Source organism: Ammodytes marinus (assembly GCF_949987685.1).
Source record: "Ammodytes marinus genome assembly, chromosome: 3".
Classification (NCBI taxonomy): Eukaryota; Metazoa; Chordata; class Actinopteri; order Uranoscopiformes; family Ammodytidae; genus Ammodytes; species Ammodytes marinus.
In genome coordinates this window covers 34,535,476-34,555,475 of record NC_137232.1, presented here as the reverse complement: position 1 = coordinate 34,555,475, position 20,000 = coordinate 34,535,476, and the positions used below count along the sequence as shown (strand labels likewise).

General features: G+C 40.0%; 1 protein-coding gene across 1 annotated transcript in view; it reads right to left on the bottom strand.

Moving 5' to 3' along the window:
• LOC307271392 (uncharacterized protein) overlaps window positions 1–16,313 on the bottom strand; it is a 162,197-nt gene extending 145,884 nt beyond the window's left edge. The window contains exons 1-7 of the mRNA XM_080053830.1: window positions 16,234–16,313; window positions 14,184–14,360; window positions 12,586–12,680; window positions 10,892–11,045; window positions 9,636–9,815; window positions 7,305–7,352; window positions 4,451–6,419 (exon numbers count right to left, since the gene is read on the bottom strand). Of these exons, the coding sequence (XP_079909956.1) occupies window positions 5,629–6,419; window positions 7,305–7,352; window positions 9,636–9,815; window positions 10,892–11,045; window positions 12,586–12,680; window positions 14,184–14,334 (1,419 nt within the window). The 5' untranslated portion in view covers window positions 14,335–14,360; window positions 16,234–16,313 and the 3' untranslated portion in view covers window positions 4,451–5,628. The remainder of the gene's footprint in view (window positions 1–4,450; window positions 6,420–7,304; window positions 7,353–9,635; window positions 9,816–10,891; window positions 11,046–12,585; window positions 12,681–14,183; window positions 14,361–16,233) is intronic.
• Window positions 16,314–20,000: the final 3,687 nt, after the last annotated feature.

The following is a 20,000-nucleotide window of genomic DNA, read 5'->3' as shown; positions in this document are numbered from 1 at the left end:
GAAAGTGAAAGGCGAGACAGTGCAGGCGAAAAGAGTAAAACATTTTTCTCTTAACAGATATCATGAAACTTTGCGAGTTGATTACTGACATCAAAACTGGTATTACACAAACAGACAATCAATGTATGTAATAATAATTTATGTACAATCTCAACAGAAGAGATTGTACATAAAATAATGTATTGACAAAAAATATGTTATAGATTTAACAATCAAAATTAGAGGTGGGCATAGATTAATTTTTTTAATCTAGATTAATCTAGATTAATTTTGGAATGAATCTAGATGAATCTAGATTAAAATGTCTCATTTGAATTCATTCATAACATGTGTGTGCTCCTAAATAATGACTCAAAGTAAGTCTTTGAGAACGTGTTTCTCAAGCCAGGTGGCGCATCAGACCAGGGGCTCATCTCCTGTGCAGGTGCACACCTAATGCATCAAGTTAACTTGCGTGCAGAAAGAGGATGTCACGGAACTCATGTCCGTTAGCTTTTCAATATAAGACTGTCAAAATAAAAGTCCCGCAAAACAATCGTTATTTTGGGGATTAACTTCTCCGCGTGAGAAATTTGAGTTGTAGGCTAGCGTGTGAGAGTGTGAGCTGGTTGATATGAGTGTGTCTCACGGCCAAAAGGGTGAGACTTGGCAGCTCTGTCAGTTGTCAAACAAAGCGGACGGACGTGGTCTCTATAGCAACGAGATCAGCTGAGCTATCACTGATTAAAAAAAAAATAGTTTCCATAATGATTTCCATAGCCTTAAACCATAGGCTAGCCTACATGTTGTGTAATTCAGTGATTTTCAACCTTTAATGAGTCGAGGCTATGCATTGGCTTTGGCGATTTCCCTTGCCTCTTTTTTTTCTCTCCACACAAAGCTCTCCCATTGCACACACGCATGCCCCGGCCGCTTCTGAGAGCACAGACTGTTAGAACTCCTACAGTAAACCAATTCCGCATTGCACAAGGTGCAAACAACCTTGGTCTTGTCGAGGTTTCCATTGGGAAGCTTCTTAAAAATACATTTTCCCTGAAGCAAACCCGGCGGCTTCCTAGCTGCATCCATGTCAGCACGTTACGTTTGATGTGGTAGGCTACACAGGTGCGAAGTCGGACTCGTTCTGACTCACGCACTACAGTGCAATTCGGCCAGGTATACATCCGCGCTAAAATAAGAGGAACAAGAGATTAACGGCGATATTTTTTTTATCGCCGATAAGAGTCTGGCGTTAACGCAGCACGTTAACGCCGTTATCGGCCCACCACTACATAAAAACACATTATGTACAAGTTGAAAAAAGGCCTTTTTATCAGCAAGTCATGTCGACGACACTATGTTTTGCCTGATAAACAGAAGATATGTCATTAAATTGTTTATATTATACATTTGATCAGGGGTTAGCGCGAACGCAATCCCCCACAACCATAAATGATGCAGTCGAGATTCCAACATTTATGAAATTCGTTAGGTATCAACAGAGCCGGAATGCAATGGCTGAGTCTCGCCCAAGGAGAATCACCTGCGTGACCATGGTGTCTCCCCTGCCAGGTAAGTATGATTCCTACGCGTCAGAATCACGGTACTATATCTGGGCGGAAGAGGCTTCACTGACGGTTTTGATTTAAACTCAATTCACATTAGGAGCTGAAATAAACGCGATTAAACATATAAAACTTGTAACTAAACTAAAAGACAGTTGATTTTAAAGATAAGTGGTTGAAGTTAAGTACAAAAAGGCTACATTTAACTACATTTAACACGGTTTTACAGTTAAAGCCTGTGTGTACCCATCATGCACTGCGGTTAGAGCGAAGATCGTAATCAAAACGTTGGGTCGGGTCCTGATTGCCAAGTACATAGGCCTATTTTTACAAGCAGTTAGAAGAATAGTTAAAAAGAGGGAACAAAGGGATTTGAACCAGAAATAAATAGTCCTAATGGCAAAGTATGCAGGTGAAACTCGAAAAATTTGAATATCATGCAAAAGTTGATTTATTTCAGTAATTCAACTTAAAAAGGTGAAGATAATATATTATATAGACTCATTACATGCAAAGTGAGATATCTCAAGCCTTTATTTGTTATAATTTTGATTATTATAGCAACCAGCTTATGAAAACCCCACATTCAAAATCTCATAAAATTTTAATATTACATTAAATCAATAAAAAAGGGATTTTAAATACAGAAATGTCGGCCCTCTATAAAGTATAATCATCCATATGTGCTCAGTACTTGGTTTGGGCCCCTTTTGAATGAATTCTTGCCTCAATTCCAATTCATTTTCCATGATATTCTAATAATACGAGTATCACCTGTATAGGCTATTTTCTTTACAAGCAATTTGTAGTATATTAAAATTAAAATTAAATAAATAAATAATAATAATTTCATTTCATTTCATTTAACTTTTATTTATCCTCGAGAGACCAATTGAGGGGTGACCCTCATTTACAATGACGTCGAGTTCAAAACAAATTCAAAGGAAAAACAACAATACATAAACAATATTCAATGCAAAAACATCAAATACACAACAACAGGTGAAGAGAAAAAAAACTATTGAAACATTTACACAGTGGTGAAGATTAAGTGGCAGCAATTAAAATGAAATGGGTGAAAGTACAATATAGCCTAATTGAAACAGTTACAGGTAGAGTTTGGCAGATTTAAGATAGTTTGTTTAAATTGGTTAAAGGATATGAAGGTATTTAGTTTAATTTGTTGCTGTAAGTTGTTCCAGGAGTCGGGGGCACTGAAGCTAAAAGCTGTCTTTCCCACAATAATAATAATAATAATATTTTTTAATAATAATAATAATAATGAGACTTCAAACACAGAGCAGCATTTACATATTCAACTTTTTATTTTCTATTCAACATGTTACAGTTTCATTGAACACCTTTCTGTCTGTGACTCAACAAGTCAAACAAAGGAAGAGTCTGTTCTGACATTATTTAGTGTTTGTATCAATATTATCCAGTCTTTAACCGTGTTTAGAAAGGTGTGTGTGTGTGTGTGTGTGTGTCTCAGTGTGTGTGTGTGTGTGTGGGGGGGTCTCAGTGTGTGTGTGTGTAGGTCTCAGTGTGTGTGTGTGGGTCTCAGTGTGTGTGTGTGTGTGTGTGTGTGTGTGTCTCAGTGTGTGAGTCAGTCAGTCAGTGTCTGTGTTTGTCTCAGTCAGTCAGTCAGTCAGTCAGTCAGTCAGTCAGTCAGTCAGTCAGTCAGTCAGTCAGTCAGTCAGTCAGTCAGTCAGTCAGTGTGTGTGTGTGTGTGTGTGTGTGTGTGTGTGGGGTAGGGAATGATCTCAGCAGCTCAAATAATATAACCAGAAGAAAATACAAAAAAACAAACATATACAGCGTATGATTTAACGGCCCGGTCGAACATTTTGTGCCATATTCAGGAAACCAACATTTTGGTTGTTTGTTAAAGGTGCAGTGTGTAACTTTGTGTGTCACAGAAGTGAACATTTTTTTAAGGTTTATTCTCATAACTGAATAAACAAACTTTCCTCACAGGAAAATGTGATCCCTGGAACACTGTTTGAAGTTAGAAAGCTTCCTGAAAAGTTACTGTTTCACTGTTGTTGTTGTTTACAGCAGCAGGGCCCACAGTTTGGTTTACAAACATATTCTAGTCTTTACGTTTGGTTCCAGGTTCCTCAAAATAATTAGATTTATGATGATAGAATTATTCAATACTAAGAATTACATGTAGAGAAAATATGTTTAGTAAACTAACTGCAGGCTCTGTGAATGTAAACAAATCCCCCTCCTCTGAAACTACACAGTGACCCTTTAAGTCAATAGCCTCTTTCAATATTGTACCAACTCCACATGTGCCCTGCGTTCCAATTCACATACTCTTTCTCTTTACTATACTACATACTAAAGTACAGAAGAGTTTTAGGGCCACAGACAGGAGAGAAGAAAAAAATCAGATAAGGAAGATTTTTTTTTGTCAATGTGTCGAGAAATGTCAATAATAAAGACGAATACTTCTAAATGCTGTTGGAGTTATCGGGGCATTTATGTATTTTCAGCATACTACAATTGACATGCATGTTTTGGGACATCCTAAATCTTTTTCTGGCATACTAAATAGTAGGGAAGTATGGGGATTGGAACGCAGGGGTATTCAATCGCGTGTGATGCCAAAATGCACCTGCCCGAAAGAAAATACATGATAACAGTAATTCATGAACTGGAAGTGAATCACAAGGATAACTGGGATCTAATTCATGATTTAACAGGAACAATACATTTTAACATGGTCATTCAAGTAGCCTTAATATTTAAGTGTTACTAAATACAGTATTTAACCAACTCAACGTGAGCCCTGCGTTCCAAATCTCCTCCTCTATCTTTTCTCTATTCTACATACTACATCTGACCATAACAATAGTCTAGTTCGGGTGCAGTATGCTACAATTGGGAGATACTTTTACTTATTTATTTCATCCTAACATGGCTCCTTGATCTTGCCTCTTGCTTTTATATCCGTCGCATCCCCGGTTGTTTTCATACGGAGGCTCCGTCGATGTGACGTCACTTCCGGTGCGCACTGGATTGTGGGTCAGAATCTCCCAAATAGCATGCTGTTGTCAACACTAAAAATCTCAGCTGGATGTAGTAGGACATCCGGGTATTTCTAACCATACTAAATCTGGCCACAAGAATCGGGACATCCTAAATCTTTTTTTTCTACCATACTAAATAGTAGAAAGTATGGGGACTGGAACACAGGGCATGTCTCTCTATAAAACGTACGTGTTGCTTTTCAATGCTGTCGTTAGCTTTAGCTCGTAGCATAGTTAGCGTCGGGTTGGAAGAGAATTTGATTTTTATTTTAAAATACAAATATTTAAATACAAAATGTTTTCCTTTACTGGGTCAAAAAAGTTAAAACTAAACTTTTAACAACAATTTTGCTTCTTTTTCGTTGTGATTTCATCATCATAGATTGATAAAATAGCCGTATACTGTATATAGTTTTTAAGAAATAGAAAATCAACCCATTGTTTAAACCTGCAGTGTGTAGAATTTTGGGTTTTATTTCCTAGCAGATTTTGTAGAAAGTAATTATAATATCCATAAGTACATTTAATTTAGTGCATAATAGCTGACATTTTTTTTTAAATTATTTTTTTCCCCCTTAGAAAGGGTCTCATATGTCCATATTTCTGCATATCTTGGACCAAGGCCTAGTGCCGCCATCTTGAAAGTGTCATAGTTGGAATGCCATCAGGAGCATTGTTTAAAATTTAGAATTGTTCTCGTCCTTGAAGGCCACTGTAGCTTCTGTTATTATTCGAAAGGGTTGGGGTTACCCAGGGAGCGTTGCATTCTAGAACTTTGTAGAACTTTCTTGATGATGTCATATTACACACTGCACCTTTAAGATTAATTAATAATTTTTTGACCCTGATTAAAGAAAAAGCAACTTGTATTTAATTATTTTAACATGAAAATGAAAATCAAATCAAACAACCACTAATTTAGTTTAACTTTCACAAATAGTAAATGGACTTGATTTATATAGCGCTTTTTTAGCCTTTTTTCTCAGCCCCAAAGCGCCCTACAAATTTACAAATTGCCTCTTTATATAAAAAAAACTAAAAACTCATCAGAAGTGTGAAGCTGGGTGATGCTGCCTCGTGGCCATCTGTCCAGCGGCACCGGCATTATTAGCTTTATTATTATTATCTCGTAGCATAGTGAGCGCCGTGTTCGAAAATTCCTTCAAGATGTCCACCGTTTCCCTTTGCAATAGCAGAGAATCCTGGACAAACTCTTGCTGGCTTTCCACTAGCAGCTGAACCGATTGAGCTAGTGTCTCCATAGAGCGAGAGACGGACGTTAGTAGCATCCTACCGGCGCGCTGCTGCTCCAAACTTTGCGACGCCATTTTAGCTACGTTGTCGCGGGCGCGGTTTGACGATGACGCACCGGCTGGGAGACGCTCCGATTGGTTAGAAAGTGGATTTGAGTTTGAGGAAGTAGGTATCGGACCGGGAGGCAAAGGAGCGATAAATGCAGAGGTAGAAGAAGAAGAAGTAGAGTTGTTTACTGCTGTATTTGATATAGGAGAAGAAGTTAAAAGTATTTTGGGAGGTCCAGTTGAGTTTGATTTTGACGCAGAAGACGCAGAAACCATAGAAGAAGAAGTGCTGGGTCCAGGTAAAGGTGGGGGCTTGGAGTAGGAGTGGTTTCCGATGTGGTTTTGTCCGCCATTGTTTTGGATGGGGATAGGGATGGGATTATTGCTGGTGGTTCGTGAGTAGGTGTGCACTGGTTTTCTCTGTAGGGAGTTGGAGGCGGGTAAAGGGTCGAGAGAAGAAGAGGGGGATGAGGATGGAGGGAGGAGAGCGGAGGAGAAGAAAGAATCGTCCATTTCTTCAAAGTCCAGAGTTTGATCTGGAAAAGATAAAAATAAAAACATGTCAGTTGACTTCATAATTAACTCAGGAACCAGTGTTTCCCTACTATTGTTTTGTCCTGCCCCCCTCCACCCCTCCCCTACCCCCAAATGTTTACTAGATAAACTAAAAGCTCATGTTATTTATGTAATAAGGCAGAAACAATTATGCACATTTTCTGTTTGATACGATAACAATTAAATATGTCAGTCAATTTTAACCACAACACAGCAGCCAGTAGTTAACTGCTTGAAAGTAGGCTGCTGGAAAAGTGCTAAAAACAGATTTACCTTAGACAAATAGGGGTGACATTTTGAATGGACATGTCTTTATGTGTGTTAAAAAAAAATAAAAAAACTATCGTAAAAAAAACATATTTGTAAAGAATTGAAGTTGAAAAAAATTACTTGTAGAAAAAAAAAAAAAAAACCTTGATCAAAACCATTTTTTCTATTTAGAGAAAATAAGTCGGACACAATTCTTCTCTTAAAGGAATACTTCCCCCATACGGAACCAGCGTTCTATCATTATAAAATCACTATTATAATATAATGAATGAGGTTTTTCTTCCCTCAGTCTTCCCTTGGCCCAGCTGTCCTGTTAATCCTAACCCTACATTTTCCTTACTGTGATGTCACAGTAAGGACAATGTAGGGTGAGACAGTGAGACCATAAAACACTCTTTCTGCCTTTTCTCAGGCTAGGATGAACCGATTTCTAAAATGTTTGCACATTTATACTTCATAGGATCTCAGAGTTCAATACACCTTCATATTCCCACTGGAGAAGTAGGTCTTTAAAAATCTCTTAATTTCGTGCCATCGACTAACCCATCTCATATTAGCTCATCCTGCAAATATCCACAATATGAAACCGTTCGTACCTCCATCGTCCAGCAGGTCGAATTCAGAAGAGGAATGGAACGGATCGCCTGAAAAACATGGAAACAAAACGTCAACACTCAGGCTAGACCAGGCGGCCATTTTACAATGTCAAAGAATACTTCCAAATAAAAGAATTTTAGCGGGGCGCTCCGGTGGCGTAGTGGATAGAGCGCATACCATATATTGGGTTAAAATCCAACCCGTGGACCTTTACTGCAGGTCATCCCCCCCCCTCTCTCTCTCTCTCTCTCTGTCTCCCCATTTCAACTCTGTACTGTCTAATAAAGCTTGAAAATGCCAAAAAATTAAATAAATATATATATATATTTTAGCGAGGAGGAATTATAGTAGACCACTCAATTAAATGTGCATAAAATCAAACAGCTGAGGTCAACATCGCCACTCACTGAGGCCTTTTCCCAATAAAACTCAGCTAAAATGACGGTGCACTTTCCTCCTCTGTTCACCTCACTGTCCCCTCTGCCCGTCTCAAGACGATGGGTAGCAGAGCCTTCAGACAGACAGACAGACAGACAGACAGACAGACAGACAGACAGGGCCTTCAGCCGCTCTGCTCCCCTGCTCTGGAATGCACTACCCCCCGACATCCACAACACTGACTCCATATCCCAGTTTAAATCCAAACTCAAAACCCACCTCTTCAAATCTGCATACCCCCCCCCCCCCGACCCCTTGATCTTCCCTTCCTCATCACCTCACCACCCATTGTCTACTTATTTTAAACAGTTTTTAATTCTATTCGTGTACCTGCCTTGCTTTTATAATATATGTTTTTAAATGTACGGCGACCTTGAGAGTCTTGAAAGGCGCCTCCAAATAAAAAGTATTATTATTATTATTACTTTTTTGTGTTTTACCCTTTGCATTGATGAATTTTTAGTTTGTCATATTCTTGATTTAATGCATTAAATTGCCTAAAGGCCTTTGCACACCGGGCGCGTTTTATTCGTGCGATTAATCCGTTAATTAACGAACGTATACAGAGTCAATACAAGCTTCCACACCAGCGCCGTCATTTTGCGTCGCGAATTTGCGTCTTATTTTTTCGAACTGAGTTTGATTTTTCTAGGACGTTGCTTCTTAAAGTGAGACGCGACAATTCACATTTCAAAACATTCGTGCCGTTTATTCGCGTCGCGCCCGGTGTGCAAAGGCCTTTACTGTGAAAGTTTGTCCTTGTCTCCTTTCTAAGTAAGCTTTAAGTAAGCTTTTATTTATATAGCGCCCTTCACAGACCAGGGTCACAAGGCGCTTCACAATACACATTTTTTTATACATACACTCAAACACCGATGGCAGTAGCTGCCAAGCAAGGCGCTGTCTGAACCATCGGGAGCAATTTGGGGTTCAGTGTCTTGCCCAGGGACACTTGGACATGTGGGTAGGCGGGGAATCGAACCTCCGACCCTGCACTCCAGAGGCAGACTCCCTACCCACTTCGCCACTGCCGCCCCAACACTACTGTGAAGCTCAGAAAACTTTGTCTCTAATAAAACCTTTTTTTTTAACTAACAGTGAGAGTAATTTCGGACACTTTTTTAGGTCGTCCTAAATCACATACAGGTTGGATTTTTTTTAAATTAATTTTATGTCTGAAAGGGAGACCTGCTTTGTAGCTGATCTGTTTTAATGTTTTTTTTTATTTCTACAAATAGTATCTATTTATTAACTTATTTTTTGGGAGTTTTATTTATTTATTTGTTTCTCTTTTTTGTATAGCTGTCAATAATGTCTGAAAGTGTTTAACATGGAAAATTATTTTAAATATTAATACATAATTTATTTTAATGGAAAACAATAAAAAAAAACAAAAATAAAAAGGAGATGTACATAGTTTTCAGCTTTTCTTACCACTGATGTCCTTCTCAGACGAGGACAGAGGTGACAGGTCAAAGTTGGCCAAGGTTTAAACAGGTCTACTAAGTCATACAGGTACTTTATTTTTTATTTTTTTATATATATATATATATTTATTTTTACTACAAATAGTATCTATTGATTTACTTATTTTTTTTAAATATTATTTTATATTTTTTATATTTGATTAAAAGGTGCTGTAAGAGTGAGACGGGTGTCGGTTTGTAGCGTTCTCTCTTCTGATTGGATAAAAATTTCGGGATCCTCCAATAAGTTTATTTGGCGATTACATGCAGAGCAGCTGACTGAGAGATCGGCTTTATGAAACGCGCAAATTATGCAAGTGATCACTGTATGAATAAAGAGCGATTTTACACTTATATTAACACAAATAACCCGCTTACTTCACCTTTAATAGTGTTAGATGTGGGGAAAAAAACAGCTGTCCTTACCAGTGTTGTCTTTCTCAGGCGAGGAGAGAGGGGACAGGTCATAGTTGGCTCCCGGCAGAGTGTAGGAGCTGTCAGTCACACTGAGGTAGGAGTACGGAGCCGAGTTAGGCCCAGGCCCGGGCACTTTACTCATCAGCTTAGAAAGGTCTTCATCCTCCCCGATCTCTTGGTCACTGTCCCCTTAGGAGACACAAGCAAGGAAATACATACAGACAGACAGAGATAAACACACAGACAGAAAGACAGACAGACAGACAGACAGAGATAAACACACAGACAGACAGACAGACACACAATTATAGACAGACAGACAGACAGAGATAAACACACAGCAGATCGTGAGGAGATATTCACTGATTTTGACGAAGTGAATTCCATATTCCGAGCGGGGGACACCCTGTAGTTATTTGACCAGCTTTATTTGCTGATCTCGTCCCCAAATTACTTTAAACCTGCAGTGTGTAGAATTTGGGGTTTTATTTCCTAGCAGATTTTGTAGAAAGTAATTATAATATCCATAAGTACATTTAATTTAGTGCATAATAGCTGAAAAAAATGTTTTGAATTATTTTTTTTCCCTTAGAAATGGTCTCATATATGTCCATATTTCTGCATATTTTGGACCAAGGCCTAGTGCCGTCATCTTGAAAGTGTCATAGTTGGAATGTCATCAGGTGCATTGTTTAAAATTTAGAATTGTTCTTGTCCTTGAAGGCCACTGTAGCTTCTGTTATTATTCGAAAGGGGTGGGGTTACCCAGGGAGCATTGCATTCTAGAACTTTGTAGAACGTTCTTGATGATGTCATATTACACACTGCACCTTTAACTCCTAACCCTAAATTTGACGGTAAAGTGTTACGGTTGCGCAGCTGTCAGCCTGGTTTTCCAGCCGAGGCTGCTAGGTAAAAGTGTCCGAAGAAACTGCCTCACAGGCGGACACAGGTCGCGACTAATGCCACTCCTCCTGCGTCGTGCTTGGTGCATGAGAGAGTGTGACAGTGTTTATGTCATTTCGCTTGAGCCAACCCCTTAAGACTAACGATAATATCAAACCTGTTTGATAATGTCGGAACGTCAAGACGGGAAGAAGACTGGCTGAAATCGGGTCGAATGACCACCATACACCAAACGACTGAGATAACGTGCGCGCGCCACAACTCCAGAAAGATTCCTGTGATTTCAGTCCGACATTGGAAGATTGTCTGGGACGGATCGCGTGAAAAGTCGTGTAGTGTAAGCCAAGCATCAGTCTCACCTCCCCTGGGGACCATCATGAGGATCTTATGGACGGTTCTCTCGATGGGACCCATCTGCTTTTTGCGTATCCTGACCCTGTCGGGGTGAAACGCATTGACGCGCCGCCGCCCGTCACACTTAAGATCTGCCCACTTCTTCATGATCTGACGCACCTGCAACGAAAACAAGACGCACATTTAAAAACTATTTAAAAAGGTGCAGTGTGTAATATGACATCATCAAGTAAGTTCTACAAAGTTCTAGAATGCAACGCTCCCTGGGTAACCCCACCCCTTTAGAATAATAACAGAAGCTACAGTGGCCTTCAAGGACAAGAAAAATTCTAAATTTTAAACAATGCACCTGATGACATTCCAACTATGACACTTTGAAGATGGCGGCACTAGGCCTAGGTCCAAAATATGCAGAAATATGGACATACATGAGACCCTTTCTAAGGGAAAAAAAAATATTCAAAACATTTTTTTCAGCTATTATGCACTAAATTAAAACGTACTTAAGGATATTATAATTACTTTCTACAAAATCTGCTAGGAAATAAAACCCAAAATTCTACACACTACAGGTTTAATTTGGATGTTAAACAGACTTTTTATACAGGAGTGTTTGGCTGTATTGGAAAAACCCTACTAACGTCCTACTCATGCTAATTTTGACGCCAATTTGAGTACGTTGTGGTTGTGTATGCGAGTTTGTGTAGACGAGAAATGCCCGAATGACTTTTCAAACCACTCAAAAATTCTTCATTGCCTCTGAATGTAAACGGTCCGACGAACCTCGCGTACACAATGGATGGTTAAGTAGACAGTATGTAGTATACTATATACATGTTGAGTATGTAGGAGGGAGGATGTTAGTAGGGCTTTTACAACATAGCCTGTGACTACTACAGACAAACTATAAGTAAATAAATTCCTGAAAACAACTAAATTCACACAACTATCATCTCAAAAGACACTTAAACTGGACAAAATGAATTCCATTTTATATTATATAATATCTCTTAATGTATTTAATCTCCTTTGTTCCCTTCCCCTAAGAGACGGCTGTTGCTCATCAGGCCGCCATTGTTAGTAAGAACTTCTTATTAATAACTTGTCTGTAGAAATAAAAGGTACAAATTCTAAAAAAGATTTTAAAGCATTTTCCAACCTTTTCAGACTCTGTATGAACCCTGCTGCGAGGAAAACAAATTACTACTAAGACAAATAGATGACCTGTAAATTCACACAACCATCACCGCTCACATTACTGATAACAATGGTTGCGCTCCGAATCGCATACTTTCTACTATATAGTATGTAGAAAAAAGATTTAGGATGTCCCGATTCTTGTGGCCAGATTTAGGATGGTTAGAAGTACCCGGATGTCCTACTTCATGCGGCCAAGATTGTTAGTGTTGAAAAGTGCATCCTATTTGGCCGATTCTGACCCACAATCCAGTGCGCACGTGAAGTGACGTAACATCGACGAAGCCTCCATATGAAAACAAACGGGGATGCGACGGATATAAAAGCAAGAGGCAAGATCAAGGCCCAATGTTATGATGAAATAAAAGAGTAAAACTACGTCCCAATAGTATGCCTACTGCATCCTAACTAGATTATTTTTATCGTCAGATGTAGTATGTAGAATAGAAAAAAGAAAGAGTGTGCGATTTGGAACGCAACCTATATTTTCCCTGTAACAAACCTCTCTGTGATTCTCTCCCAGCCCGTTGATCTCATCAGTGATTTCTTGCCACGTTTGTTTCTTTGCCTCCGCCGACGCGCCCGAGTTAAACTTCTCTACAAGGAGGAAGAAATGAAGAATGGTTAGGCAAGACACTTTTATTCAACCTTTATTTCTACAGGTAAATCCCATCGAGACCGGAGACTCTTTTACAAGGGAGACCTGTTTCCATTTACACGTTACCATTCATACACCGATAGCAGCAGGCTAACTATCGACATTCACACGAGGCAAGGTGAAGGGTGAAGTGTCTTGCCCAAGGACACAACAACCATGACACAGGTGGCAGGGCGGGGATCGAACTGCCAACCCTTCGATCATTGGCCGACCCGCTCTACCACCTGAGCCACAGTCGCCCCAAGAAAAATAAAACAAATAATACTTATACATTTTACTTTACTTTATTGTCATGGGTGTACGCTCACCCAGGAACAACAGCTGGCGTGGTAAAAACACTACCGCTTTTGTCTAAAGGGGGGCGCTAGAATGAACACAAAATTAAAGTTCCTCGGAGCACCTTTAACGCATGAAAAATGCCAAAAAAATCAATCTTAAAAGGTGCAGTGTGTAATATGACATCATCAAGAAAGTTCTACAAAGTTCTAGAATGCAACGTTCCCTGGGTAACCCCAACCCTTTCGAATAATAACAGAAGCTACAGTGGCCTTCAAGGACAAGAACAATTCTAACTTTTAAACAATGCACCTGATGACATTCCAACTATGACACTTTCAAGATGGCGGCACTAGGCCTTGGTCCAAAATATGCAGAAATATGGGTTGCGTTCCGAATCACATACTCTTTCTTTTTTCTATTCTACATACTACATTCGACGAAAAAAAGAATCTAGTTAGGATGCAGTAGACATACTATTGGGACATACTTTTCTCTCTTATTTCATCATAACATTGCGCCTTGATCTTGCCTCTTGATTTTATATCCGTCGCATCCCCCTTTGTTTTCATAACATGGACCTATAGGCTTCGTCGATGTTACGTCACTTCACGTGCGCACTGGATTGTGGGTCAGAATCGCCCAAATAGGATGCACTTTTCAACACTAACAATCTTGGCCGCATGAAGTAGACCATCCGGGTATTCTAACCATCCTAAATCTGGCCACAAGAATCGGGACATCCTAAATCTTTTTTCTACATACTATATAGTAGAAAGTATGCGATTCGGAACGCAACCATGGACATATATGAGACCCTTTCTAAGAGAAAAAAAAAATATTCAAAACAATTTTTTCAGCTATTATGCACTAAATTAAATGTACTTATGGATATTATAATTACTTTCTACAAAATCTGCTAGGAAATAAAACCCAAAATTCTACACACTGCAGGTTTAAATACATTTATATTTACAAATTTGTACCTGAAAGTTTCAACAACAATGTTGCCAAAGCATCAAAATACAATTTCTTGAGGAGCTTGTGGTGTAGTGCCCCCCCCCCCACCCACCCCCCACATTATTAAAGTTCTTCAGAGCACTTTTAACGCATGAAAAACACCCAAAAATCCATGTTAAATATAAAAGAAAAGTACACATCAGTACCTTTGTGATACTCACTTAGCAGGACGTGTCTGTTTCTGATGACGGCCTGCAGAAGGGTTTTGATCTCCTTGTAGGAAAACCTCGGCTTGGATTTCACGGCTGGGTCGTAATTGTGCCACGTGGTAGCCATGGTAACGCTGTCAGCTGACATCACACAGTATGGCTCGCTGTGATTGGCTGGAAAACAAAAAGGGTACAAAAAAGATTCACCGCTGGAAATATGAAGGTGTATTGAACCCTGAGATCCTATGTAGTACAAATGTGCAAATATTTTAGAAATCGGTTCATCCTAGCCTGAGAAAAGTGTTTTATGGTCTCATTGTCTAACCCTACGTTAATAATAATGATAGAATGCCGGTTCTGTATGGGTGAAGTATTCCTTTATTAAGCTTTGCCCTGTGTTCCAAATCTCCTCCTCTTTCTTTTCTCTATTCTACATACTACATCTGATCATAAAAATAATCTAGTTAGGATGCAGTAGGCATACAATTGGGACATACTTTTACTCTTTTATTTCATCGTAACATTGCGCCTTGATCTTGCTTTTATATCCGTCTCATCCCCGTTTCTTTTCATATGGAGGCTTCGTCGATGTGACGTCACTTCTGGTGCACACTGGATTGTGGGTCAGAATCGCCCAAATAGCAATGCTGTTTTAAAAAAAAAAAAATCAAAAAATCTCGGCTGGGTCAAGTAGACATCCGGGTATTTTTAAGCATACTGAATCTAACCACAAGAATCGGGACATCCTAAAATCTGTTTTCTACCATACTAAATAGTACATAGTATGGAGACTGGAACGCAGGGTGTAGCATTGATTTAGAGTCTTGTGACCCTACACTGCCTCCTTCTGGTTGGACTTTAAAATGAATATGAACATGAAAGATATTCTTATCTTTACAACAAAAAAATGCACGTAATGTCAATTTATGTCAAAATCTAATATATTTTCAATTGACTAAACCCTTTCGTGCATAGTCGTCAACATTATTTCTTTAGCAAATTTAAAAACAACATCAGTTGACCAAAGTGCTGTACAAGATAGAGATACAATACAAAACAACATATAAGATACATGAGGAAAAACAAAGAGGGGAGTGTCAAAGTCTCAACTTTTGTTAAAGGCCAATGCAACAAAAAGTGAGTCTTCAGCAACGTTTTAAACTGGTCAACTTTACAGGGATCCAGGTCATTAGTATTCAGATATTAAAAGCTGTATTCTTGAATATCCATTAGTTAATCTATATCTTTCCTTGTTTTCTCATATTTTAATTAAATTTATTAGTCTATTGTTAAACATGTTAGCTTCAGTTGAAAAACTTCTTGAAAAATGTGCTTAATTAATTTGGTTTGTCTCTAGCTATTCTTATATAAGTATTATTTAGTTTACCACAATGCGCCAGTAAAGTATAAATAGGCGTTCAAATCAAACCGTATAAACTATGTACTTTTGAATAGTCTAAATACACCGTTGATAGCCTACTTCTCAATAAATGAATGGTAAATTAATATTGCGTTTTTCTTTGCTCTGGTCACGTGGCCCCGTGTGAGCCAATCAGCTTCGACTTCTTCTGTCTTTGAGCCAATCAGCGTAGACTTCTTGTGTCTTTGTTGAGCCGGTTGAGATGTACACAGGGAGGGAAGGGAGCCAGCCAAACCACACCATCTCCGTCCGCCATCACTGCCCGCGTCCATACAGCGAATTAAATTACAGAAAACCGACCGAAATACGACGAATTTAACCATCAAAACTTGGATTTATCGACTTTTCAAACAGCGCGATTACTAAATGCTACGTGTTGTATTCGTTGGCACGCGAACGTTACGCGAAAACCGTTGGTAGACAGCAAAGAGACGTTACGATGACTACCGTTGGTCGCCATCTCGCCATTGAGAACAAAATGTCTTGCTTTATTTTATCGCTTTCTAGCTATACACTCTTTCCAACACGAAACACGTCTCCGTGCCTGTGTTAAGCGGGTGTTTCAAGGACTAATCTTGCAGTACTTGTTGCAAAAAATCGCGTAAATATTTGTGAAATAATAATTACCAGTAAAAAAATGGCGCTGTGCTTTCCTCTCCCTCCCCTTCGCCTGCTTCTTCTTCCTTCCTCCGCGTTTCTCTCTCTGCCGAAAGTTCGGGAGTGACGACAAGCACGCTACTGCGGCTGCGCATTCTCCGCAACGCCAGAGTTCGGTTCTAGAACGCGCAACGTTTTTTTTTTCTTCCTCGCGCGCGCCCCCCAGCTGCACCAATCACTAAACAGTGCTGCCATTGTCTCATACACCGATAACGCAAAAAATCACGAATTTTGCATAATTAAGTACATTTCTTGACAGTTTTATGAGCTTAACCTCACGATGCCCCTGCTATAGTCTTCACACAATCACCCCAAATACTTTCATCCATGTTTATGTGCACATTTGTTATTCATAATGTCCATATTTAGCATGTAAAAGACACCAAACAGTATAAATGATTTCTGGTTAGTAGTTGTATTGAACCTGCTGTAAATGTGACACGCATGGAGGCCTCTCAGGTCAACAAAGGTCATGATTATGAGCTTTATTTGACAAAATTCTTACGAATACCCACAGCATTGAACAACACGTATGTACATTGTATCTGATCTTGAATTAAGGCGTTTCTCCACACCACAATATAGGTAAACAACCGGCTATTTGGCATAAACACAGCCATGGCAGCTAACTTGACAATGTTTTGTAAATAAATAAATAAAATATGAATATGCAAATGGATATTATGGCATACGCAGACACAAAAAAAGCACACAATTATAATTCCACTAAATTTTTCTGAAGGAATTGCTTGAATTCTTGAGTCTTGACACCTCAAATTAGCTGAAATACCCCTTTAAATGACGCGGATAAGATCAAAAACAACACAAATTGTATTCCACCACCATTTTCTATCGACATGACATGGGAGAAAGAGGGAGAAAAACAAGGGAGAGGCCCGGAATTTTCTTTTCAGTTTTCGTCCACTAGGTGTCACCAGAGAGCCTTCATTGTGGGGTAAATGCGTGTTTTCTTATTGTGTGCAGTACCCAGCTCTGCCTACAGATGGCACCACCATACACGTGTTTCTGCCTGAATGGTACATTTGTACATTTCATACTACAGGGGGCAAGGCAGGGCAGGGGGGAGGGGTGTGTGTGTGTGTGTGTGTGTGTGTGTGTGTGTGTGTGTGTGTGTGTGTGTGTGTGTGTTGCACAATCATGTTTGCATTGGGGGAAAAAATGGTTTATGCTGTTAGCTATTTATAAAAAAAAATTTAGGAATGTGGACATAGGCCTATATTCTGCACATAGGCTATATGGCCAATCGTTTGTGTGTGTGCGTGACTGGTGCATGTGTGTGTGAATGGTGAGTGTGTGCGCGTGACTGGTGTGTGTGCGTGTGTGTGTTTAAGTAGCCTATCTGTGCCTTGGAAGAAAAATGCCATTTATTGGGTTAATAAGACGCACACCCACTCTCCCTTCATATATATTTTTTTAAGGAATTTGGACATATACACATAAACATAAAGAGAGAGACAACCCTTTTTAGTGTGTGCGTGACTGGTGTGCATGCGTGTGTGTGTGTGTGTGTGTGTGTGTGTGTGTGTGTGTGTGTGCATATGTGTGTGTGTGTTAAAATATCTATGCAAGAAGTAAAAAAGGCCATTTATAGGCTTAAAGAAAACACACCCGGAGCTACGGTGCAACTCTGGCTATTTGCAGTTGAAAATATTTCTTAAATGAAAAATGTGTTTGGTGTGATGGTGTCTCTCTGCTGCTATTGGTGGTGAGGCTTAAGATGCAGTGACTCAATTTACCCACAAGGTTCATCTAAACCTGCAGTGTGTAGAAATTTGGGGTTTTATTTGCTCGCAGATTTTGTAGAAAGTAATTATAATATCCATAAGTACGTTTAATTTAGTGCATAATAGCTGAAAAAAACGTTTTGAATTATTTATTTTTCCCTTAGAAAGGGTCTCATATATGTCCATATTTCTGCATATTTTGGACCAAGGCCTAGTGCCGCCATCTCGAAAGTGTCATAGTTGGAATGTCATCAGGTGCATTGTTTAAAATTTAGAATTGTTCTTGTCCTTGAAGGCCACTGTAGCTTCTGTTATTATTCAAAAGGGGTGGGGTTACCCAGGGAGCGTTGCATTCTAGAACTTTGTAGAACTTTCTTGATGATGTCATATTACACACTGCACCTTTAAATGGAAATGTGTTTGGTGTGATGGTGTCTCTCTGCTGCTATTGGTGGTGAGGCTTAAGATGCAGTGACCCAGTTTACCCACAAGGTTCATATAAGCTTTCTGTGTTGAGAGGACGGTTAACGCACAGGCACAGTCTCTCTCTCCCTCTTTCTCTCTCTTCTTCCTCTTCCTCTCTCCCTCTCTACCTCCCTCTCTCTCTCTCTCCCTCTCTGTGCGCACATATGTGTGTGTGTGTGTGTGTGTGTGAGTGTGTGTGTGTGTGTGTGTGTGTGTTTACAATACATGACCCGGCATGAGCGCGGGCACATCGATACCCCCGCGCTCCTCCGCCTCACCTGCAGCCAGGCCCACCGACACAAATGGCTGGGCCCCTGAAAACCTCCAGTCAATGGCCCCCCCCCCCCCCCCCCTTACCCATTACTCCTATCAACAATAGCCCCTTTTACACAGCCAGTGAAAGCCGGGAATATGCCGGCCTTTCGGCCCTCCGCCCTGCTGTGTAAATGCGACAGTTGCGGAACGAGGGAAGAAAGGTGCGAGTGATCGTTCCGGGAATTTTACTACCTCGGGGGGTAGTAAGATTCCCGACACGATCAGTTCCGCCTCTCTGTTTAAATGCTCCAGCTTGTTGATGCGGAACTGGGGGGCGTTTGACGTTCCATAGTCTACGTTCTAAACATGCGACCATGTTAGCAGTTGAAAGACGTGTGTTTAATATTAACCATGGCGGCCTGATGTCCCGTAAAAATCACCAAATAAAAGGAACGGCGTATAATCTAGCTGATCATAAGGTCCGTTGCTCAATCCAAACCCCCGCGCTTCATTTTGCAGAGTGTATGAGTCTATTTCTGCTCAGGAGAAGTTGTACAATGGGAAAGCTAGGCTAGGCTAAGTAAGGGATAAAGTATAGCGAACGGGTCACTTGCTAGAAATAAAGACCGACAAGCTGAAGCAGGAGCCCGACGCGCAGCGGAGGGCTCTGCTCTAGGTTCTTATGTAACTAAAACGTAGTTCAGTACGCCAGTAAATAGGAACGACCAAGGAACGGTGGAATAGTCTGCTCGCCCCGCTAGACTGTCTGCTTCAGCTGACTGAAGGCTCGGGCTCAGCTGTTAGCCACAGAGTTACTGTTTTGCTAACACAACTCAAGACTCGCACACTCTACAAATAATAATTCTAATCGGCCAATATGTTTAACAAGAGTTCCATCTAGCTAACAAAGCATTATCCCCCAACATAAATAACACAATTCATGGAGAAAATTACTGCGGAACGTTTACATTGCGGGCTGCAGCCTGAAGTTACTGTCTTAATATGCGGCCAAACGTACTCACATCGTCTTGACTGGATTCCGCCGCCGCTATTATTATCCTAAGTCTGAGCGTATATCCACACTTTATTTCTGCCTACAGTAACGTGACTTCACACACTGTGTGTATGTTTATGTCTGTCTCACAAAGAGACTCGCTCACAACCAACCTGTCACACAAACACACACACAGACAGACACAGAGGTGAAGCAGTGAGCAGCGGAGTGATTTTTGTCAGTTTGGTTAACAGTGTCCCAGAGATGTTGGACTCAGC